This window comes from Durotheca rogersii, assembly GCF_024521655.1.
Source record: "Durotheca rogersii strain YMJ 92031201 chromosome Unknown GGS23scaffold_15, whole genome shotgun sequence".
In the NCBI taxonomy this organism is placed as follows: domain Eukaryota; kingdom Fungi; phylum Ascomycota; class Sordariomycetes; order Xylariales; family Xylariaceae; genus Durotheca; species Durotheca rogersii.
In genome coordinates this window covers 568135-591224 of record NW_026251246.1, presented here as the reverse complement: position 1 = coordinate 591224, position 23090 = coordinate 568135, and the positions used below count along the sequence as shown (strand labels likewise).

The following is a 23090-nucleotide window of genomic DNA, read 5'->3' as shown; positions in this document are numbered from 1 at the left end:
TGTATGTGGCTACGCACGTAGACCAGGGGACGGTTACGTCCGATAGGAGCCTTGGGAGGTATTGTACACAACTGTGTGGGAATAATGGGTAGACAGATCATAGCACATGGACACCTACACATTCGTACCAGTGCAGTCAGGCATACCTATATGCGTTAAGTGCCCCTAGGTAGGTAGGCATATAGCTATTTTTATACGGACCGAATCTAGAATGCTCTCCGGTTCACATCACGGCAATGTTGCCAGTTCATCTGACAAGTTTCCAGGCGTAGTTGTTTGCAGGCCAGTATGTACCTTCGCTGCAATCAGGAGACGCCGAGCGCCAGACCTCTGAAGAGCGGAGCCGGGAAGTCTCCCGATATACGCATGAGAGCAACACGATATTACAGGTCATAGACATGCCTGCGTGCACAGCTACCTCTTTTCGGCAAATGCCTTTCGAACCAGTTGCGATGTATGCCCCATCCGCCCGTTGGGGTTGGGGTAGAATGACCTAGGCGGTACAACAGAGACAGCCTAGATGGTCCGGCCGTCTTCAAGACGTGTAATTGTCGCGATATGGCACGGTAAGACGTTAGACGGAAGACGGTAATGTACGTAGAGCAAAGTACCTACACATTTCGCCCGGATCTCCAACCGAACAGACTCCTTGTGCTGTTCCGCCGCCCACTTCTACTGCCCCTCTCTAATGCTTGGCGATGACCTCATCCGGCGTCCCGACTTGCCGCCCACAGCCCCCCTGGAGAGCTAACCTCACTGGCCTCGCTAATCTCACCGGACAATCCTCGCTAGCCGACGCCGTCCCGCCAATTGCAACGCCGCCAACAAAGTACCCAACCTACCTGTAGGTCATATAGGTACTTCCTAGTGGGTTAGGTGCCTGCCAACGTAGTAGGCGACGCCTGGGCAGTACCTAAATCACTCAAAACCCCGAGGAGCACAGGAGGGGAGGGGGTCGAGCACATCATTTCGTCTCCTTACATCTATAGTATCTCATCGATTCTTGCAGGATCCTGATCAGCGTTGCCGGACCTGGCGTCGCATTCGATCGATCTCTGGGTATTCCTACTTGGGTCATCTTGCGCCTTGATTACGTACCCTAGTCGCGCCGGTCTCTTCCCTACTGGGTTTCCCTCAACGGCCAACCTTGGGACGAGGTTTGATACGCACCAGGCCGATGATGACTTCCATGGCGCCGTAGTTGGCATGCTGTCTCGATGGCTCCGCTTTTCCGTGAGCCTCTTACCGCTTCGTCTCGAGTCGCGGTTCACGATGCTGTGTACAGCTTTCAGCTAATCGCTGCGCAATATTCTCCTTCGCGTCGTCTGCGAGCCCTGCCGCCCGCGACGAACGGGGGCCACATCGCTAATTCTGCCGTGGTTTATGCATAGGTTGCCGCCTGTGTCTTCGTTTTCAGTAGCGTTGGCGAGATGGCCCGGCTGCCTTGCCTCATGCCGCGAATCGCTGCAGGAATAATAGGCTCGGCTGCTCCTTGAACATGTAGCCAAGACTGTCGCTGCACGCATCGACACACATATACACACACAACACATACATTACCTATATATATTTGTATATTTATACGTACGCATATCTGTCGTTCGCAACGTTCGATCGCTTCAATCCACGTAGGGTCAGCGCAGCAACCAGCATGCGGCATAGCGTTCTCGCAAGTCGCTGGCGGAGCCAGCAGTTTCCCAACAACACACGCGTACCTACACAAGAGCGACGTGGCGCATCGTGGCCAGCTGGCTACCGGGGACGACTCTGCCCTGTCTGTGGTTGAACGACTCGCCGTTCGTCAGGGACCACCACCCCTTGCATGGCGAACGCTGGATATCCAAAGTCGACAGCTAAGTTCGGAGCCAAGCAGGATCCACTCACACATGCATCCTCCCCATGGATTGCCGCGACCCTATTTTCCTAGATAAGGGCCAACTTCACGCCGGATGATTGGCCTGGCGGTCGAGTCTCGGCATCAGCGAGGCTGTGGGTTTTCACCAGACTCATTACCGCCTGTGGTTAGGTGCAGGACGGCCCACAAGCCCATGACCTATCGGGAGAAAAACGCATGATGGCCTCAAACGTTGGCTCGGGACCTAGAGCCTACCTAGCGAACCCCATCCCTCGATGGGAGGTTTCTCGGTCTTGTTGCGTGCTCGGGACATCTAAGGCCTCCTGGTGCTCCTGTTCGACCTGGATCGTGAGAATATCCCGTTCCGTTTGGCCCAACTACCCTGGGTGATCCTGGATACTAAATACAAATCACCCGGCATTAGCGGGCCGATTATGTGGTGAGCAGGATTATTGCGTTGGGACCGCCTATTCGATGGTCGAGATAGGTGCATCGGCGTCTCGAGAAAGGGGGTCAATTGTGACTTTGATCCTGTTATTCGACGAAAAGGACCGATAAATTTTCGCCATTTTGGGGTAACGCTGCGATTCAATCCTCTACGACGGCTTTACGCCACGAGGCACTAGAATATGCCGGCGCTGGCTCCGACGATTTGGGGGGAATCGATTCTTTAGGTGGGGGGAGATGGATGTTCGGCATAAGCAAATCGGATTTGTCTCCTTTAGTCTCTTCGGCCGCGAGACCGCCGTCGTGCCCATCTTCCGACCTGGCATACGCGCTGGGCGCCCGGTTTATTCCGATAGCTGCTCGGGCGGTTGAATCTGGAATCTCCGGTTAATTTTCCGATCTCACAGGGACAGATCTCACCGAGGTGCAGTATCGACGGCTGCAGCGCCGAAATGGTTGGATCGAATCTGAAGTTGATGGGATGGAGATGTAGGCGTTTCTCAGGAGAAGGGCTTCATAGACGTTTCTGCGCATCCTTACTTGGTCTTGGCTCGTTCTACAACTACACACCGGCAACACGTATGTCGAAAAGGGGTTGCCCCTCTAACTGGTCGCGAAGACATGTCTCTTCGTTTGGTCGCGCTCCGTCTCCGCATCCTAACCATCACACTAAGGGGCGATTCCCCCTCATTCCCCAGATCCCTCCGAGTGACACCGTCCGGGTTAGCGGGCTGGTCCCGCAACGGGGGATGCCAGGCCGCAACGTGTGATGGCCTGTTTTTCATGCCCTTCAACCGTGAGGATTTTCCATTCGCCCTCTTACATGCATGCATGGGTGCATGTACTGGGATGTTTTGTGATGCGCACACTCATACCCCGCGAGGCCCTTAAATCAGGTATGACGTACTGAGAAATCATCCCCGGCGACGACTTGAGGTTTGGAGGACATTCCATAGGACTTGTGGGCAGACAGGCGTCAAGCTACAACACATTTTCGCCGACCGGGCCATCTTCTAGAAACCGGCTTGAGATTTATGTGCTACATGGCGTAGTTACGAAAGAAATCAGAACGAAGGTGGTTTCTAAAAGCACATGAGCGGCTCGCCCAACGAAAGCTAGCCTCGCAGAGATTGAATCCATGGTATTCGGTACCTCTCATATCCCGAGTCAGGATAGCATCCCAAGGAAGGGTGAGGAACGTAAGGGGGAAGTTAGGCCGTCGCTGACTCTATGCTACCAGACCTTTGGAAGTTACTAGATGGCTATGGGTTCTGGAAACCTTCTTAAACAATTGGGGAGGAGCCCGAAACTTGCATCGAATCAAGCAAGGCCAGGCCAAAGTAAACCCCTATCCCGTCATTTCCTCTACGAACCCTATTCCAGGAGACTTGAAGTTACGTTGTTCGTAATATGATCAAGGAAAGGAACGCCGACTTCCGCGACATTGTTGGGGAGATATAGCAATGGTTCCTATCGCCACAGAGTTTTTTTTTTTGTTGCTGTCGTTACTTTCGATGGCGCTAGCTGTCCTAAAAGTGTAGCTGATTCTTCTCTTCCCCGGCCACCCTTCCCCAGACCCAGACGGCGCATGATGGGTGGTGAGTCAGATAGAGGTCGATACCGAAGGCTGAGCTAGTCGTGCGTCAGGGGCTCAGGTCTGACCCCGATGTCCTGGGCGGGTTTGTGACGAGATGTTCACAACCATCGGAAGGTGGATTAGCGTTCTAGAAGTCACCCGTATTTCTGTAGAGCAATTCTAAAGCTAAGGCTTAGTGCCGGCCTTTTTTATAGTCGGCTTTCGGGAATAGACTGGTGGGAGTTGAGAAGTTGAGAAAATTGAGGGGAGGAAAAGGGGGTGGTTGAAAGAAAGGAAGAGTGTACCGACACATATCAGCCTAATTGCCTTCTCTACAGGTACCTGTCCATTGTGTACAGTCCAGGTACCTAGCCTCTAGCAACTCCTTCACGGTAGAGACATGAAACCCTATTGTCCTATCATCATCAAATTATGGAACGGGGCCACGGGGGGGGTAGGCAATAATACACGGATGGGCAGTTCGCAAGGCATAACCCCCCCTTCCCCCCCAAGAAGAGAAATCACCTGGGTATTATATATATTCCGGCTAGTAGCATTACATGATGCTAGCAGTCTATTGCTTTTTCTATCTTCCACTTAGGCCCTAACCAGCAACTTCTTCCCCGTAATCTCGAAACGCAGAACCACCATAAATGCAGCCGTGAGCATGAAGAGAAAGCCCGAGAACAACTGGATCCCGAGATAGTTTCCTGAGGCGCTCAGTATTGCCCCGGCTATGGGTGTGCCAATAAGGGATGCCACTCCGTTCAAAACTGACGACATGCCCAATCGAGTCCCCAGCCGGCTGAGATCGCGCGTGAAAGAGGTGAGCACGACAGCTGGCAGGGCCACGATGCCCCCCGTGAAGAAGCCAAAGAAGATGGCGAAGGCAATATTGCGTCCAGCTGAGTTGGAGTTGATCCAACCAAATGTGGTGACGCCGGCGAGAGTGACGCTGATGAAGAACGTATGGGTTGGCCCGATCTTGTTGGCGATGAGGGATGGCGTGAGCCTGCCGACAACGGAAGAGGCATTCAGTATGGCTACGAGATAGTAACCGACAGTCTGGCCTTCGAGGCCGTGTGCGAGTGCGTAGGTCTGGAGATAAAATATGGGCGCGAAGAAGGCGACGTAGCTGAGGCAGATGCCGCAACAGTAGATCACATACGGTCGCTCTCGGAACGCCTGCTTATCGAGCAGTGACCGTATCTGAACCGCAGTCGTGCGTCTGCGTAGCACGAGGAAAGATATCGATAAAGTGGCCAAGGAGGTGAACCCCATTATGCGTGTTGTCCAGCCAAAACCAACCCGCGGAAGCAGACCTTGGAACATGAGGGCGTATATAACCCCACCAAAGCTACTTCCCGACGTCACGATGCCCATAGCGAGGGCTTTACGCCTCGAAAAATACTCGGGTATGATGGCGACCGACGGAATATACAGACACCCCGTGCCCACCCCGACGCATATAGACTGCGCGAGAACAATCTGCCAGTACTCCTTGCAGATGCTGGTCATCATCATGCCAACGGTTATCAACACGAGCCCGGCGGTGAGAAGCAGATGCAAGCGGCCGCCGTCATATAACGGGCCGCTGATCACGCCTACTGCCAAGAGTAGGAAGGATTGGATTGATCCTATCCAGGAGATGGCCGACGGCGACATGTGTTGGAGAAGTTCTGTTTCGTAGTACGTTTGGTACACACCGAAAGTGTTGACCGTACCCCTGATTTTCGTGTTAGCCGGTGTTCTCAGAATGCTCGGTGACCCGGTTGCCGTCAGGCGACATACCAGGTGTTGAAGTAAAGGGAATACGATCCGAGGACCTGCAGCCACGCAGTCAAGCCCCCGTCCGGCGGCTCGCCATCCTCGACGACGATCTCTTCGACAAATCCCACGTCCTTTTCGTCCCGGACCGGCTTGTCGCTCTGGTTCGAGCGGCTATCACCTGAGGCGATTCCATTCTCGAGCGTCGTGTCCGACTGGCTGGAAGGGTTGGACATAACTACGTCGATAGCGACGACGGCAATCACCGGTGCATCCAGCTGGAGGTTCCGGGTTTAGCATGGAGAACGCATTCCGGAAAACAGACACATTTTAAGGACCCGTAACTCGGACGACCTTGAGGATATTTATTTGTCATTTGTTCTTGGCAAGGGAATGTGACTCCGGACTGCAAGGGGCTCTCTGGCCAGTCAATGCGAAGACGGCTAGACGTAGCAAGGGTGACCTTCGGCTTCGGCTCTACTCTCGGCTCGGTATGGACTACACGATGGACGCGATAACACGGACGAGTCGCGGATGACGGTCCAGCATTGCATCTCCGGACTCAAGCTCAATTACAAATGATGAGGGCAAGGCGTATCCTGAGACCCAGCGGGACAACGAGGGTATCATCACCTGCCGATGTCGTTCCAGGACCTGTTCGATGGCATCATAGTGAAGCGTGATGTCGACTCAACAATACCCCGAGAGGAGCTCTGGTCTGGTCCGCATGCGGAGACTCCATATGTGGATATCATATTCAACATCCACCGACCGCCCAGGTTATATGCGCAGTCCGGCAAAGCTGCCGTCAAGTCCTTGACAGTCCGAGAGGCATATACACCACCACCGCATCCTCCACCCACCGAAGGGCGTACATATATGCATATGCACGTATACGTAAGCTGCCTCTCCGTCAGGTAGTTAGAGGGCGCATCGCGTTTACGGCTATGATTGGACACGCATTTTACAACTTACCTTGTAACCTCATTATACCGACGGGGTGTAGCCTGTAGTGAGGCTCCCCTCCCGCCGTTACCAGTATCATTCTCACATGTCCACATGTCCGCACGTGCATGTAGGTAGAAGCCTACGGTACAAGATTAAGATGTAGGGGCGTCTACATTTTCCCATGATACGTGGATACTGATCATCAGCTAGGCCATGGGTCTCAGGACGGAACTCGAGTATGTAGCATATATTCGGTAGTATCTCGGACCGGCTACGTTATATTGCTAATCTCGATATTCAGCCTGTGTGATCAAGCTGGTGTAGGCAGACGTTTATGTGTCTCTATGGAGCCAACTGGGTGCTTTCTCCACGAAACTGGCCAGGTAAACGATCGCTAATGAGAGATATTTTCTGTGAATCTATTAGCTGTATTGCCGTCTGGTAATTGCCTAAGTTAATAAGCCCACGAGGGAGGCGGTTCCGCGTGGTCAGAGTTGCGTCGAGCAAAGCAGGACATTATACCTGTGTGAGAACGAAACTTTGGCACGAGAAAGACGCCGAGAGTTCAATGGCAACGAGATGGCAACACGGCGGCCTCAGTATCGTATTACTGACTATGGTGAGGGGCTACAGGCTTCGCACAACATCGCAGTTGTTGACGTCCTCCGATATCACCTTGATATTTAGCAGGAAATACCAGGCCGAGGGGTTGTCTAGCATCCGCCGGACCGGCGAGACTCAACCGGTACGGTTCACCTATCGACTTAACCCGACAGAATGTTGGCAGGGGTTTTATGTCAGAGAAGTCGAGCCACGATGATATAGACCGGGTCTTCTGATAAGCGTGACAGAAAGAGAAGAGGGCAGTGTTATCGACCACTCTAGCCGGGGTTGGGGTAGAAAGAAGGCCGGCTGCTCCACGCACACTCATATAGATGACATTGGCACGACGTGGTATTCCAAACATGGTTGTCTTGACACCAACAATAGGAAGGTGGCTAAAACAAGGCGAGCTCGACTCCTCTGGAGGCTGCGGCCTGTTCGGGGTCAAAAATATCGTCACCTCTGTCCCAGGCTTCATCGATCATCCCAAATAGGGCCTGCGTACTTTTGCTAGTGTCTCCCTTGGCGCGTTGATCTCGCATGCTGTTTAAGGCCTGTTTCCACTCTGGGTGTTGGCGGAGCAGTCGAAACTCGGCAGAAGCGGAAACATAAGGGAATAGGGTGCCGTTGAGTACGAGCAGGTGCTGGTATTCCACTCGCTCAAGCCCTACCCGCAACGCATCAAGCGCACTAACAAGACGACATAGGACGACCTCTGTGCATGGGAGGCGGGAGTCCATGGCGGTGTGGGTAATATCAGGATCGGCCGGAGCCGATGTCGAGTCCTTCCCTCGCTGCCGCCTGATGACAAGTATGCCGGCATAACGCCAGGCATCCCACAGATGGGTCTGAAGAAGCTCTCCAACTTCCCCGGTCCAGATCCACAGTTCTTCTTCGACGCCGGGCTCGCCGATGCGAGCGATTATGTCCAAAAGTTTCCGAGGAACACCAGAGACAGACTCGACGCCGCCGTCCACACAATGGTCCCACTGTACCTGGGCCCGACGAAACCGCCGCCAGAATTGAAGCCGACGAGTTTGCCTGCCAAGGACCAAATTGGGGAGGTCCATGACCCCCAAGACCTCGAAGAAGTGGTAGGTATACGGGTCGACATGGGGGTTGAGCTCGGTGAGATCGCCGTGAAAGTTGTATAGATCTGCTATACAGTGTAGAATGTTGGTCCATGGTATCGTTTGGATAAACTACCCCGTGGTTCGGGTAGATTAGCGCAACCGACCTGGGGCATTAAGAAGGTCGGTAAACGTACGGAAACGGAGCAGAGGAGCAGTCCGGCGCCTAGGGCCCCCCGTTTGAGCGTTCCTTGGCTCTCGAGGAGCTCATCCTTGAAGAGCTGGACGGCTTTATCGTAGGCCTGGTGAAACCTTTCGAAATTATTCTCGTCTAGCGATAGTTGCAGGGCAACACAGACGGCCACGATGGCCTTCGATTCATCAATGACCTGCAAGAAGCTCGCCTGATGCCAGTCGCCCTTTTTACTCGAGAACAACATCTGTATGCCCGATCTGAGGACTTGAGGGCGGCGGAGAGCCGAGTTAGCAGAGGCACAACCAAGCCGGAGCGGACGCGGGAGGCGGGGAGGTAGATAGGTAGGACGATACGCACACATACATACATACACGCACACATATAATGCAGACACACATAGGTAATACAGGCACACTTGCAGGGATGCTTACATTCCTGGAAAACCCGTCGATCTTCCTCGGCCTCGTCGAGCTCCGGGAGGGCCTGCTCGCTCGAGGGCTGGGCTTGGACGGACGGGCTGGATGCCCACGAGCCGGCTTGTGTGCTCGGGACGTCGTCTGACGTGTTGCTCTTCTCGGGCGAAGACTCGCGTTCAGCGGGCGTGGACGCACCGGCGAAGCGGCCACGCGAGGCAATCCCGTTGTCCCAACGCAGCCGCACCCCGTACCCGCCGCAGCCACCGGGGCGGTTCTGGCAGGCGAGGCAAGCCGGACGGGTCTCGTCACATTTCCGCTTCCTCGTCTTGCACGTAATGCAGCCGCCTCTGGAGCGACCCATGACTGGTTTCTCCGCCTATAAGACTACTTTCAGGTGAGAGGGAGGGGAGAGGACTATCTAGCACTAGGCCAGCGTAGTCCCTTTATAGAAGGTCTAGGCGCCGTCGTTGTCCGTCGAGAGCCTCAAGGAGGACCCCCCGATATTACCTACCTATAGCTGCGCTTGGGCGTTGGGCAGCCCCGCTTCGACCTGGTCGACGGGACGGACGGCGGCATTCCTGGGTTCCAATGGACCCCCATTACCCCATCTATACCCTTGCCCTGATCGCGTGGCCCAAGCCTCCCTTATCGGGGACAACTCCGTAGTGCTAGCTAACTAACTACCTATCAGTACCGCTTCATTGGTAGGTGGGTATACCTACCTATATTGTGTGTCAGTAGCTAGCTACCTACCCATGTAGGGAACTCCTCGTTTCTAGTGGCTAGGGTCGAGGAACAGGTGAATTGTTCGTCCGTACAAGCCTGTGGCTAAAGCCACCGTCAGCTAATCAACGGTCATCTTCCCCATTCCTTTCTAGGTCGTTACAGCAGGCACCCCGTCCAATTTCTGAGACAACAGCGTGCCTAATAGCCGTTCACGACCCTTTGCCCGGTTGTTGCTTAGCGCTGGCCATGCAACGCGGTGAAGGTTTGCCCGTCGCCGACGGTTGGGACGGCTTCTCGAAACCCAGGCACTGCCGCTCGAACGTTCGTGCAGGCCAGCTGGCAGATGAAGAAGAATCGATAACGCGTCACGATCCATCGAAGATAGGAGAAGAACGCGCGACGGCTCACCGGCATACGCCAGCCCTGCGGGGACCTTTGCACTCCGTTTCATGACTCACGCGGCGACAGGGGTACTATCTACCACGCTGGTGCGTGGGATCTCTTGTTACGTAACATTGATAAGGTCGTTGAGGCTCGATTATGTGAGCTACTACGTACGAGGTAGGTGATATATATGCTGACACCGGCAGAAGGGCCATCCGAGAAACAAGATCGTCACCTTCGAGAAGCAACCCCGACAAACATCAGCATCTGGCTCTGCTGGTAACCACCGGCCGGATTCATCTCCGAGTTTTCGCCGCTCACCGAGAGAGATGAAACCATCGCCATGCTTCCTGTGCCACACAAATGACATGGGACAGTCCTACAGAGGGAATGGGCAGAGGCTCGCAGTAGCATTTCCATGATTTAAGCCGCCACATCGAACTACCGCCTACGTAGAACATTACGAAAAGCCTCCGGCTTCTCGAACAGTCTTGCCGAGATGGCTTCGTTAGATGATCTGCTCGAGTCGGCAGTGAACGACGGCACGGCGCCTGGGGTCGTCATCATCGCCAAGGATAAGGAGGGCAAGTCTTCAGCACCGGGGTTGATACGACAGGGTTTTTTTTTCTCTTTAAATCTTTTCTTTCCCGTCAAGTTACTGACCCTTCGCCTCGCGCCCATAAGGCAAAGTCGATTACGCGAAGGCGTTTTCGCGCGAGGGCGGCACGCCCTACGCTCTCGACACGGCTATGGTCATATCCTCGATGACGAAGTTGCCGACGTCAATTGCTGCCCTGCAGCTCGTCGACCGGGGCCTCGTGGCTCTCGACGAGGATCTCTCGCCGCTGCTCCCGGCCTTCGCCGAGAAGGGTGTCCTTATCTCCGTGGCGGACGACGGTACGCCGGCTGTTCGCAAGCGGCGAAATCCCATCACTCTGCGCCACCTGATCACGCACGCCTCTGGTGCTGGCTACCCTTTCCTTGACAAGGCCCGTCTCGGCAAGATACGGTCAGCGCACGAGCACGACACCCTCGATGGCACGGTCGAAGAGACGTTCGATCTGCCCATGCTCTTCGAGCCTGGCGAAGGGTGGGCGTACGGCACCGGCCTCGACTGGGCCGGCGTGCTCGTCGAGTGGCTGAGCGGTCTCTCCCTCGACGAGTACATGAAGCGGAATCTATGGGAGCCCCTGGGGGTCGGTGGCGACAGTTCCCCTACCTTTTTCCCCGACAAGAAGCCGGCTGCCAGGGTTCCCGTGGCGTTCTGCAGCGATCCGGATGGGCCCGCGGTCGAGAAGCCGGGGGCCCCGACGATCGTCTCCGGGCTGAAGGCGTGCTACGGCGGGCACGGCCTGGCCGCGAGCATGCGAGCCTGCTTCGAGGCCGCGTACTCGCTCCTCGTAGACGACGGGCGGCTGTTGAGCCGGGAGACGGCCGCGCTGATGTTCCAACCCCAGCTGTCCCCTGCGAGTCGGCAGAGCCTAGCCGCGTTCATGGAGAAACCCAAAATGAAGCTCCTCTTCCCCTCGCCGCTCATCGACCGCGATTACGGGCTCGGTGGCCTCCTCATCGCAGGGGATGGCCACGAGTACTGGCGAAAGGGGACGCTGATGTGTGGGGGTGCTGCGAATCTCAACTGGGTAGGTCAAGTTCATCGTGCGGTCTAGCCAAAATGGATAACCATGCGTATCAACGTGCTGACGAAAATGTCACCATGCGGTTCATCGACCGTTCCGCCGGGTTGTGCGGCGTCTTTGGATCTCAGGTGATGCCGCCCGGCGACCCGAGGATGAGGAAGCTAATAAATGCTTTCCACGCAGACGTCTACCGGACAGCCGGGAAACTAACGTGATTCACCAGATATGTTACTCTTTGGTGACTTTTGTCGGTAGTTGGTATTTGTGTTCAAGACGCCAGCTACTGTGGCCTTGACTCGCATAGTAGTAATAGTCGCAGACCGTCGCGGCGAGAAACAACGATCGTGGATGACCTAGTCGAAGGGGTTTGTATCCCCTTCAATATTCTAGTCCAGGTGCGATTCCAATAACTACGGAGTTTCTTATGAAGTTTTTCTCTGTAGAGTGTTTACCTTAATACTGATCGAGTTTTATAAAGATTAGTAGATCACAGCGCAATTACTTGAAACCATGGTAAACCCAACACCGCCTTATACTAGTTAAGTAAAGCCTATAAGCTTAGTCTGTTCCGTTTACCCCTCATTTCTATATCATTATGATATTAAGAATGTACGTCCCTGTGATATCTATATGTGGATACTCTTACAAGGTGGTTGCGGGAGCGGCCCCTCGGGAGATAGAAGATAATAGCGGCGGCTCGGCAAATACGTTGGGATCGGCAATAATAATCGAGACCATTGAAGCCTCCGGGTCGCGAGCGAGACCCGGCCCCTTCGTTAAGATAAGCAAAACAAGAAACACATGTGAATATTTTCTGTCCCGCTAACCAACAGCCAGGATCAGGATGATATATACCCACATATAAAGACCCCGGCTAATCGAAGCCACCCCATGCCCAAGAGTATTCTGCCTTCTGCCCCTCATCAGGGCGCCGTGCAACGCAAGCGCAGGCGCAAGCACTCGATACGAAGCCGAGAAACACAGACGGCGGAAGTCTTTTCCAAAAGAGGGTGTTATATGCGCCACCGCTACTCTGGAAAGCATGCTAGGCCGCTCTCATACGGGTACCTACCTATCTTGAGGCGGACCCTATCCCGGGCTGTCCCACCCGCTCTCTCCGTGACCGTCGATAAAGCACCCGCGACGCTCTTAAATAGCACGGGTCGAAGTCCAACTACTCCTCTACCTATTCCTCTGCCCTTTATACACCTACGCAGCTAGGACCCGCACCTAGATCGAAGATCGCACACCCACCCACCCAGCGTCCAGGCAACATGGCGGACTGGGAGACTGCCGTGGCCGAGAAGAAGCGCGAGCTGGCGACCGCCATACCGGACGCGTGGCGCATTCCGGAGGGCGCGCTGTCCGGTTCCGAGACCAAGCTCGTCGCGCAGGACGCCGTCCGCGCGTCCGGCGTGCTCTCGCCAGCAGAGCTCGCCATCACCGAGGACAACACCGCTGCGCAGCTGCTCGCGAAGATCGCCCAAAGGGAGCTCACCGCCGTCGAGGTCACCACCGCGTTTGCGAAGCGCGCCGCCGTCGCCCAGCAGCTGGTACGTCATCTCCCCTCTGCAGGGAGGGGGGCTTGGGGGTGGAGAGTCCCGATGCTAACAAGTCCCGTCTGCAGACCTCCTGTCTGACCGAGATGTTCTTCGAACGGGGCATCGAGAGGGCCAGGTGGCTCGACGAGTTCCTCGAGGAGAATGGCCGGGTCTACGGGCCGCTTCACGGCCTCCCCATCAGCTTAAAGGTTCGCTAGCCGGTCGTTCGTCGGCGGGAGGACGGCGAGGGTTTTGTGTTTGTGTCCGTCTGTGTGTGCTCGCGCGCGCACTCGCTCGCTCTACGATCCTGACGTTTCTTGGGGGGGACCGCATCTAGGACTCCTTCCGGGTCGAGGGCATCCACGCGACGGCCGGGTTCGTCGCCCTGCTCGCGGAGCGGCCGACTAGCAACTCGGCCCTAGTCGATCTACTGCTCGACGCCGGCGCCGTCCTATACGTGAAGACGAACATCCCACAGACGATGATGGTGCGTTGCCTACCTATCCGTCCCCGCCTCGTTTTCTTTTTCTTGCCTTTTCTTTTTTTATTTTTGCGTTACGGATCTATAATATCCGCCTGTGCTGCGCTGTTTGCTGGTTTCCCTCCCTTGGTAACACGCGATCCAGACCGCCGACTCGGAAAACAACATCTTCGGGCGGGCGCTGAACCCGCACAACACGGCGCTGACGGCGGGCGGCTCGAGCGGCGGCGAGGGGGCGCTGGCGGCACTTCGCGGCGCGCCGCTCGGCGTGGGCACTGATGTCGCGGGCTCGATCCGCATCCCGGCGCTGTCGTGCGGCGTGTACGGGTTCAAGCCGACGCCGGGGCGCGTCCCCTTCGGCAACCAGGCGCCTGGCCTCCGGTCGGGGCTCCCCGGCATCGCCCCGGCCGCCGGCCCGCTCGGCCAGTCCGTCGCCGACCTCGAGCTGTTCATGACCGCCGTCGCCGCCGGCGACCCCTGGAGGTACGACGACGACGCCGTGCCCGTCCCCTGGCGCCCCGCCGCCCATCAGCGCCGCCGCCCCGCCGCCAAGCTGCGCGTCGGCGTCTTGCCCGAGGACCCCGCCTACCCGCTCCACCCGCCGGTCCGCCGCGCGCTCGACGAGGCCGCGTCGGGTCTGGAGGCGGCCGGGCACGAGGTCATCCGCCTGCCGGCAGACCCCGCGCGAGGCGTCTCCCTCGCCCAGCGCATCGCGTTCCAGTACTTCGGCCTCGGCGGCCGGCTGTACGGCGGCCACCTGATCGAGAAGGCCGGCGAGCCGCTGGTCGCATCGGTCGCCGCGGGCAGCCACCCGTTCACCACGGAGCCGCCCGTCGTCGCGGCTGGCCTCGAGCTGGCGCAGGTGCTCGAGAGACTGGGCGCCGCTCGAGGCGCGTACAGCGACGCGTGGCGCCGGACGTGGCTCGAGCACGACCTCGACGTCGTGCTCGCCCCGGGGGCCCAGAACACCGCCGTTGCCCACGACACGTGGGGCCTGCCGCCGTACACGCTCATGTGGAATCTGATAGAGGTGAGTGCGCACGTTTCCCCCCCCTCAAGCGTTCCACCGACCGCGCCGCGGGAATCCGGAGTCTGGCTAAAGCCCTGGCGACGATATAGTACCCGGCGTGCATCGTGCCGTTTGGGAAGGCGTCGAAGGAGCTGGACCCCGAGCCGGTGACGTATGGCGTGCCGTTCCAGCCCGACTGTAAGTCCTCCGTTCCTATCGCCCCCTATCCATGATGAGCTTCTGAAAACGAGGAATGTGGTTAACCCCTGGACCCGAAGACGATCCCGTCCAAGTCGACGGGGCACCCTGCGCGGTGCAGATCGTCGCGCCTAAGTTCAAAGACGAAGAGTGCCTCTGGGCGGCGGGCATTATCGATAGCAGTCTGAATGCGATCAAGGTAAATTAGGCATCGTCTCATGGTCGTACTGTGGCAGACAGTCGGCAGGAAAGTGTCAAGGTAGCAAGGATCAGCAGAGGCCTTCTAAGCGACTTGACGAAGTTGTTACCGGCGTTGCCAGCGCGGACTTATAAGCAAATAACCCTCGCGTATTACGTTACCAATTACTACTCTTAGAACTTTCCGACGTGTGGTGAGAGCAAATACAGTATCGGTATCTCGAGGGGGCTGAGTTGGCCAAGTCACTTTAAATCCCCTAGATGCTGGCCTCACCATAATGCGGCCGACGGGACCACGATCAGTGAAATTCAATATTTATTGGTCGACTTCCGATTTTCCTTTCAAGATACGGCAGAGGAGAACTAGAGTCCGAGGCCTAGGTAACTACGTCGTCCTTTGCATCGCCTGGCGACGGCCCGAGCTTAACGTGATGGTGTTGCGTTGTTATATACCTAGCATTCGGTGAACACTCAAATTACCTTCGTTGTATACCTTTTACTCTCCCTTTTCCTTTCTCTTCGCGCATCACTCGTCGGGTAGTCCCGGGTACGTATATCGACTCAGAGCCTCGACTCCTTCCCAGGCGTCAGAGTCGATTCTAACCTTCAGGTGCTAGCAAACTTCTTGAACGCGCCGATAAGGCTGCCTGTGCTAGCGTCGTGACCCTGGCCATTGCCAGGCTCATCCAGCTCCTTGAGAATTTTCTTGGCGAGAACCTTACCCAGCTCAACACCCCACTGGTCGAATGAGTTGATATCCCAGACTGCTCCCTCAGTGAAGGTCAAGTGCTCATAGTAGACAATGAGGGCACCGAGTTCAGCGGGCCCGATCACATCGCCAACTAGGATGCTAGTTGTTGGGCGGTTGCCTAAGAATACCTTGTGTGGGACTAGTTCGTCGGGAGTGCCCTCGCTCTTCACCTGGTCGGATGTCTTGCCGATCATGAGGGCCTCAGCCTGGGCGAAATAGTTGGACGCTAGCATCTTCTGGTGGAGGTTGCCAGAGATGGGGTTGTGCGACTTCGCGGCGAGGATAAAGTCGGTGGGGATCAGCTTGGTGCCTTGATGAACGAGCTGGAAGAAGGAATGCTGGGCGTTTGTGCAAGGCTCGCCAAAGAGGATGGGACCCGTCGTGTACTTCGCAGGGGTGCCATCGGAGGTGATGGTCTTGCCGTTTGATTCCATGGAAAGCTGTTGCAGATAAGCCGGGAAGCGGTGCAGATACTGGTCAAATCTACGCCCAAGTCAGCATGCTGTATTAACCCCCCTGGCCCCTCTGACAGAATGCTTACGGAGCAACCAAGTGCGTTTGTGCGGCGAAGAAGTCACTATACCAGACGCTCAAGAGACCACCGAGGACGGGGATGTTGTCCTTGAGGGGGGTCTCGCGGAAGTGCTTGTCCATGGCATGCGCGCCGGCTAGAAATTGGCGAAAGTTGTCGTAACCGATATACAAGGCGACGCTGAGACCGATGGCGCTCCAAACGGAGTATCGGCCGCCGACCCAGCTCTCAAAGCCAAACATGTTCTTGCTGTCGATGCCGAATTTGGTAACTTCGGACTCGTTGGTCGAGAGAGCTACGAAGTGCTTGGCAATGTCTCCCTTGCCGCCGGTCTTCTCTAGGAACCACGACTTGGCTGTGTTCGCATTCGTAGTGGTTTCTGCGGTGGTGAAGGTCTTGGATGCGATGAGGAAGAGGGTCGTCTCGGGGTCCGAGCTAGCGAGGGCTTCGGCTATGTGAGTGCCGTCGATATTGGAGACGAAGTGAAGAGTTGTGTCTTTAGCGCCGTAGTGTTTGAGAGCCTCGGTGACCATGACGGGTCCCCTGAACTGATGTCAGAAGAAGAAATTCCACATGCTCCGCGAGTTGTGGCGCACTGAATCGAGTGGTGCAAATCTACCACTTACAGATCGGAACCACCAATGCCAACATTGATGATGGTAGTAAGTTTCTTCCCTGTGTACCCTTTCCACTCTCCGCTCCTCACCTGCTCGGAGAACTCTTTTATGTGTTCCAGGACCTCGTTGACGCCGCCCTTGGCGTTCATGACGTCCTGACCGTCGACCTTCATGTCCCAGCCGCCGACATTACGGAGTGCTGCGTGGTATACCGCGCGCTGCTCGGTGAAGTTGATCTTCTCGCCAGCAAACATCGCGTCGCGCTTCTTCTCAAGGCCGGCCTCCTGGGCGAGCTTGACTAACAAGTCGATGGTATCTTCGGTGACGAGGTTTTTGCTGAAGTCAAAGAGAATATCGACGCCGGAGGCGCCGTTGCGGAACGTCTTGCTCAACTTGTCGAACCGAGCAGGGTCGGAGGCGAAGGCCTCCTTGAGGACGAAAGTTTTGCCAACGGTCTTGTAGTGCTCCTCCAGGGAGGCCCAGGCGGGTAGAGAGACTGCTTGAGGCATCTTGGCGTAGTGGTTTGTGGGTGCGTGTAGTGGTGAGAAGGGAGATAGTGCGGTAATAATCGGATGCTGAATCGAGTAAGTTCCTCGTCAGTAGGCCGTCCGGAATAGCAAGGAGGGAGGAGAGGAAAGCGTCGAGCCGCGGGTGGAAGAGAAAAAGAAAGAAAACAACCGGAGGAGGCTATGGATGGTATTGTATAGCTATGAGTTACTTTGAGGGGGGGGGGGGGGGTTAGAGAGGGTTATGTAGTTGTCACGGAATTGTTCTGGTGCTGTGTGAGTGATTCTCGACTAGGGGCGCGAAGCGCGGGGATTGTTGAGGGATGGCGGGGCAACACAGACGTGAGGGCTTAAACGAATAGGTGTATGTCACAGCTGCGTTTCACTCACCTCGAGGTAGCTGGGCGGACCTTATGCGCCGATGAGACGGGATGAGACGGAGCGGCTGGATATCAATCGGTTTGTTGGTCTCGCTTTTTGCCAGAGCCGGAAGACGGTACCGTGTAGGTTAAGCAGGCTGTATATATCGGCCGAGGGAGTAGGATTAGTATGGCTATACTACGGTATCGGGACCAAATTTCGAGACCTTCTCACAGTACTGTGGCAATGAGAGAAGACAGAATGGAGGCGAGGGAGGAAGAGGCAAAGGGAGAGACAGAGGAGGGAGGTTGCGTGGGGGGGTTTGAAGGTCGGCCGGACGCAAAGGACCGAGAGGTTGCCTCGCCTACGTAATGGGACGATCGAGCGTCATTTTTAACCACCTCCCACCTTCTACTAATCGCCTGTTCTCTTTCTTGCATTTCGTTACTCAGCTTGGGTACCGACCTCAAGGTACATATTGTAAGCTCTCATTGCTTCTTCCCCCCTCCTTCCCCCCCCCCCCCTCTCCCTCTCGACCCCGCGCTAGTGACGTGATGTTTTTTTTTTCGTTCTGTACCTACATACCGAGAGACCGGCACTCCCCCTGCCGCAGGTACCTACCTTAGGTACCTAACCTGCCTTACCACCTTCTGTCTCATACTGCTAGGTACCCCCCAGTGAGCACCTAACCTACCTAGGTACCTTAGGTAAACACTATTCATGGGTGCTGTGACGGGCAATGCCTTGTCTTCGGCCAGGTAGGCGATGCATCATGGCTGGGGGATCAATGCGGTATAAGGCCTCAAGGTCTACATACCTACCTAGGTAGGTGGGTAGGCATTTATGCGATGATGTAGGAGGTAGCTCTATGCCTGGTCACCCGTCCTAACGTAGATACATGTGCCCAATGCCACCCATCTTTATCTACCTGCCAGTAAGGTAAGCCGTCGACGTCGGGCATCCGTGTTGGATTTCTGCGCCTAATGATTAAGTCACCAACTTCCATAGTGGCTAGTGGCATATTGGAAAGACACGGGGATAAACGACGGGCTAGATGTAGCCTATCCTACCTCGTAGGCCGCGCCGTGAAGAGGCGCGAAACCCATCTAGAAATGCCGACACGCGCACGGGAGAGCTGTATGGCCGCACACAGAATAGGTCAGGTAGCTACTGCTACGTTACCACCCCCCGCAATATTGCTAATGGCGTCTTTCTTTATCAGTTTCGGTTCCCCTCTATCTATAGAGTTGCTGTCTCCTGTTTAGGCATCCTTGGAAGTGCAAACTCGGAGGCATCGTGAACAGCTCATGCCAAAAACGCCACATGGAACTGAACCCCCTTACTATCTGGCCCGGAATTCCCTCCCTGTAAACGCATTGCAATGGTAAGTGCGACAACAAAAGGCTTCTCCCCTCACACACACACACACCGGTGCTGGAACCGACGTAGGCTTGGACGACTCCCGCAAACCCCCCTAGAGGTGGACGTCGGCCTTGGGCCTGTCGCCACCTCATGCCAGCGTATCGTATTCTCCATGCTCGCGTGCATTTGCGACCTCCACCCGTCGGAGCATTCGTTGCCGCGCGCCGTAACTGCGTGGGAGAGGCGTGTCTAGCTCCGTCTACCTATCGCCGATCCTGGATGCTGCCCACGAATGACGGGTCTTTAACGCTACCGCCGGCGTCGCCGAGCCCGGCGATTGGTCGGTTGTAGCTGAAGCCCACAAACTGGTTCTGCATCGTTTCTGACAAAACCGGGCCCTCGACGTACGAGTCTTGGGGGGCTTCCGACGTGAATTCGGGGTCAAAGTTGCCGGTATCGAGAGCGTCCGCCTAACGTATCGAAACTGGGTCAGCGGAAATGTATCACCTACGCGAGGCGACCGCGAGAGAGGACGGGGAAGGATACTCACAACGCTAGGCTTGAAGGTCGGCTCGTACTTGCGCTGCAGCAGCTTGCGCCAGTCGATGGCGTGGAAGAACGGATGCGCCTTGATCTCAGCGCTACCCGCAGCTCCTAAACGTTCTTCCGGGTCGCGGTTCAGCAGCTTGGTCAGGAGGTCCTTGGCTGCGGGCGGCACCACGTCTGGACCGGGGAAATGCAGGGGCTCCGAGAGGATCTTGCGATACATCTCGTTGGTGTTCTCGTCGTAGAACGGAGGGAGACCCGTAAGCATTTCGTAGAGAAGGACGCCCAGCGTCCACCAGTCCACTGTCTTCTTGTATCCCTTGCCGCTGAGGAGCTCGGGCGCCAGGTATTCAGGCGTGCCGCAGAACGTGTTGGTGCGATCCTCATCCTTCATGTCGAGCTTGCAGAGGCCGAAATCGCACAGCGCTATGTGACCTTGGTAATCGAGGAGGATGTTCTCAGGCTTGAGATCTCGGTAGATGACGTTGAACCCGTGAAGGCATTCGAGGGCGCAGAGGAGTTCGGCAGTGTAGAAGCGCGCCCGGTTGACGTCGAAACGCTGCTCCTTCTGGAGATGATGGAACAGCTCGCCGCCGTTGACGAACGCCAGGACAAAGTACAGCTTCTCGGGGGACTGAAACGTGAACTTGAGGGGGACGATGAAGGGATTGTTGATCTGGGCGAGCACCGACCTCTCGGCGAGCGTATGGGAAACCTCGGATCGAGAGATGATGTGGGCCTTGCGAATCGTCTTCAGGGCGTAGATCCGGTTCGTGTCCTTCTTGCGCACCTGCATGACCTTGCCGAAGCTGCCCTTCCCCACCACCTTGAGCAGTTTGAAATCCTCGATCTTGAGCTTGCCAGCACGGTTCTCGACGTACTCGACGCCGATCTTCAGCCTACCCGAGCCGTACTGCACGTCGACCCAATCAACACCAGTATGCCCCAGCTCGCGCTCCCGGTTGTTGAACTCGGCCGCCGCCTTCTCGCGATCCTTCTTGTTAGCCTTCGGATCTTCGACAAAAGCACGCTTCTCCTCGAATCGAGGGTTGATCCGGACAACACCTAGGAAGATATCCTGGCCTCGTCCCGACCCCGGAGCCGCGTTGGGATTGCGCATGTATAGGTGCACGTTTAGCTCGGTCACGCGAGACACGTCGAACTTGTACTGCGTGTTGTCGCCAGCCCACAGGGGATTCTCCGGGTTGCCCGAGACCGAGTTCACGAAGACCTGAACCTTGTCAAAATCCAGAAGGGCGTAGGGCAGGTATTTGCTCGAGATTCGGCCGTGGTTGGAAGGTATGCCGGTAAAGCCTCCGGCAGATGTCTGCGGCCGGCCGTTCGCATACGATCCGACCGCCGCTCGCTGAGAAGATCCCGGTCGCACGGAACCGGGCGCGTTGAGAGCGTTCCCCGTCGACATCGACCCCTGGCCATGTTGGAATGCATTGCGGTGCTCTTCGGGAAGGGCGAAGTTCTGACCCTCGTGTAGGGTAACGACGAGGATGCCGGGTTTCGGTGGCTTTACGATCGGCTCTTGTACGAGGCCTTCCGATGCGGCTGCATAGTGTCAATAGTGCTTGGACGGCGGGTGTGTAGATGGTTACAAACCGATCGAGTCAGTCGGAGTAAGAGCAGAAGGGGTCGCAAGTCCCTTCTCGTCTTTCTCTGTGATGGTGGAGGTGGAAGGATTTCGTGAGAAGGTGCTGGTGAGGGGACCCAGATGGGTTTCCTTCAACTCTGGTAAGAAGCATCGTGTCAGTAGGATCACCCACGGCCATGGACTGTCAGGTGGACGGTGTTGATCCTCGACGGGAAATGCATCAGGGCGGTGGGCAGGGGGCTCGGGGGGCTGGATAATCACATTCACACTTGACTCGGCTGCGGAAGGGGGCACTCTTGACTTACTCTTGGTGAGCTTCCACGACATCTTCCCAGTGCTAGTACTACGGCGATCGCGGCGTCGAGCGATGGCCAGATGGGGTAGAGTTGGTGGCAGTCGGTGAACGTCGCAGAATCTCAGGCTCGCGGGCGAGATGATTTGATGTTATGGCAAAAGAGGAGTAGGTGGATGGGATGAAAGGGGGGAGACAACTGTGGGAGGGGCAGACGGGAGTCAGTTATCGGTAAAGCCAAGGTCATCCGCTCTTCCTCAAGAAGGGCTGCGGAGTCGGACAGATGGTAGAGGAGGGTATGTAGCAGGTAGATGATAAGGCAAAGGGGGAGATGATGTAGAGAAGTAGAGAAGGTGGCTGAGGGAGGAAAAGAAAGAAAAAAAAGACATGGAGGTAGGTCAGGATGGATGGGTGGACGGTTGATCAATTGGAAATATTGGGGAGAGGAGAGATCTGAGGTTGTTGACAGGTACTTTTTTGGCCTGGTCTTGCTGGGTCTCGGCCTTTGGGGGCACAGACAATTCTCGGGCAACTGCTTGAACCGCACAATAAGTGTGCATATTCAGTGTATCATAGCGGTTAGCAGCGCCAGAGCAGAGATAGCGTGCACATATAGGGGGTCCTATCTCAGGGGGCGGGGGGGCTGTCTTGGAGTCGCCTTAGAGGCTTCAAGGGGTGCTACAGATTCCAGCTTTAGCGATGTGGAGTTCCCCTGGCTTAAATGATCTTACTGCTTCAGGTGCCTGTACCATGCTATGTAACAGACCACGTAGGTACCTTGGGTACTTACCTGCCTCTAACTAAGGGGTATTCTTATGTACTGCGGGTACGTGGAGTCTGTGAGGAAGGTAGGTACTTACCTAGGCAGGTACCCAACATGTGTACGCATATACTATGTTATACGTACCTACCTAGGTATATACATCGGAGCTGAGCGATAAGATAAGAGGTATATGCCGGGCATGTTGGACGAAGTTATGGCCTAATGCTCCATATCCCATGATCTCGTCTACCCTCACTTGTAGGTAGTTTTGCATACAGTACAGGTGCCAGCCGTGATATCTGCTGGGAGGGAAATTCAGCATGGAAGTGGATGTGCTAAGTTCGGGCCTATGTCTGCACACGTAACTGCATACGCGTATTGGGTAGGTGCAGGTAACACCTTATGGGTAACCTCATATCCAGTAGGCGTTACATACCCAAGGCATATACCTACGTGTATGTGGGTGGAAGAGCGTTCACACCACTCGATACCTAACATCGATATATCTACATTGCGTTCGTGTATAAGTGTAGAATGTATGCTTGGTCCTAGACCTCGATCCTGGCCGACTCATATCCATATGTAGGTATCCAGCCGCCGAAACATGTCCCCGTGTTTGTCCCTGTTGATTGTCGAATTTGTCAGCTACCCGTCAACACGTCTGCAGACAAGTATCGTATACATGGACACGAAGCACACCCGAGCA

General features: G+C 55.9%; 6 protein-coding genes across 6 annotated transcripts; 2 read left to right on the top strand and 4 right to left on the bottom strand.

Annotated features, from left to right (window-relative positions):
• Positions 1-3805: 3805 nt before the first annotated feature.
• On the bottom strand, positions 3806-6082 carry GGS23DRAFT_123743 (putative MFS monocarboxylate transporter). Its single transcript, XM_051511109.1, has 2 exons — positions 5670-6082; positions 3806-5604 (listed from the first exon to the last, which is right to left on the bottom strand). The coding sequence occupies exons 1-2, from the start codon at positions 5879-5881 to the stop codon at positions 4476-4478; spliced, it is 1341 nt and encodes a 446-aa protein (XP_051370752.1). The 5' UTR covers positions 5882-6082; the 3' UTR covers positions 3806-4475.
• A 1420-nt stretch (positions 6083-7502) lies between these two features.
• On the bottom strand, positions 7503-9423 carry GGS23DRAFT_124609 (uncharacterized protein). Its single transcript, XM_051511111.1, has 3 exons — positions 8894-9423; positions 8464-8726; positions 7503-8398 (listed from the first exon to the last, which is right to left on the bottom strand). The coding sequence occupies exons 1-3, from the start codon at positions 9237-9239 to the stop codon at positions 7592-7594; spliced, it is 1416 nt and encodes a 471-aa protein (XP_051370751.1). The 5' UTR covers positions 9240-9423; the 3' UTR covers positions 7503-7591.
• A 682-nt stretch (positions 9424-10105) lies between these two features.
• On the top strand, positions 10106-11655 carry GGS23DRAFT_611247 (beta-lactamase/transpeptidase-like protein; the record flags this gene model as incomplete). The annotated part of the gene is made up of 2 exons (XM_051520389.1): positions 10106-10572; positions 10673-11655. The coding sequence occupies exons 1-2, from the start codon at positions 10488-10490 to the stop codon at positions 11653-11655; spliced, it is 1068 nt and encodes a 355-aa protein (XP_051370750.1). The 5' UTR covers positions 10106-10487.
• An 883-nt stretch (positions 11656-12538) lies between these two features.
• On the top strand, positions 12539-15110 carry GGS23DRAFT_124057 (amidase). The gene is made up of 6 exons (XM_051511110.1): positions 12539-13178; positions 13253-13375; positions 13504-13653; positions 13793-14677; positions 14767-14854; positions 14935-15110. Exons 1-6 carry the CDS (start codon positions 12900-12902, stop codon positions 15060-15062), a joined length of 1653 nt encoding a protein of 550 aa, XP_051370749.1. The 5' UTR covers positions 12539-12899; the 3' UTR covers positions 15063-15110.
• A 240-nt stretch (positions 15111-15350) lies between these two features.
• On the bottom strand, positions 15351-17871 carry GGS23DRAFT_574227 (glucose-6-phosphate isomerase). Its single transcript, XM_051516730.1, has 3 exons — positions 16962-17871; positions 16345-16878; positions 15351-16286 (listed from the first exon to the last, which is right to left on the bottom strand). The coding sequence occupies exons 1-3, from the start codon at positions 17459-17461 to the stop codon at positions 15659-15661; spliced, it is 1662 nt and encodes a 553-aa protein (XP_051370748.1). The 5' UTR covers positions 17462-17871; the 3' UTR covers positions 15351-15658.
• A 1567-nt stretch (positions 17872-19438) lies between these two features.
• GGS23DRAFT_123645 (Pkinase-domain-containing protein) lies at positions 19439-21842 on the bottom strand. Its single transcript, XM_051511108.1, has 4 exons — positions 21635-21842; positions 21338-21466; positions 19731-21286; positions 19439-19650 (listed from the first exon to the last, which is right to left on the bottom strand). The coding sequence occupies exons 1-4, from the start codon at positions 21654-21656 to the stop codon at positions 19444-19446; spliced, it is 1914 nt and encodes a 637-aa protein (XP_051370747.1). The 5' UTR covers positions 21657-21842; the 3' UTR covers positions 19439-19443.
• Positions 21843-23090: the final 1248 nt, after the last annotated feature.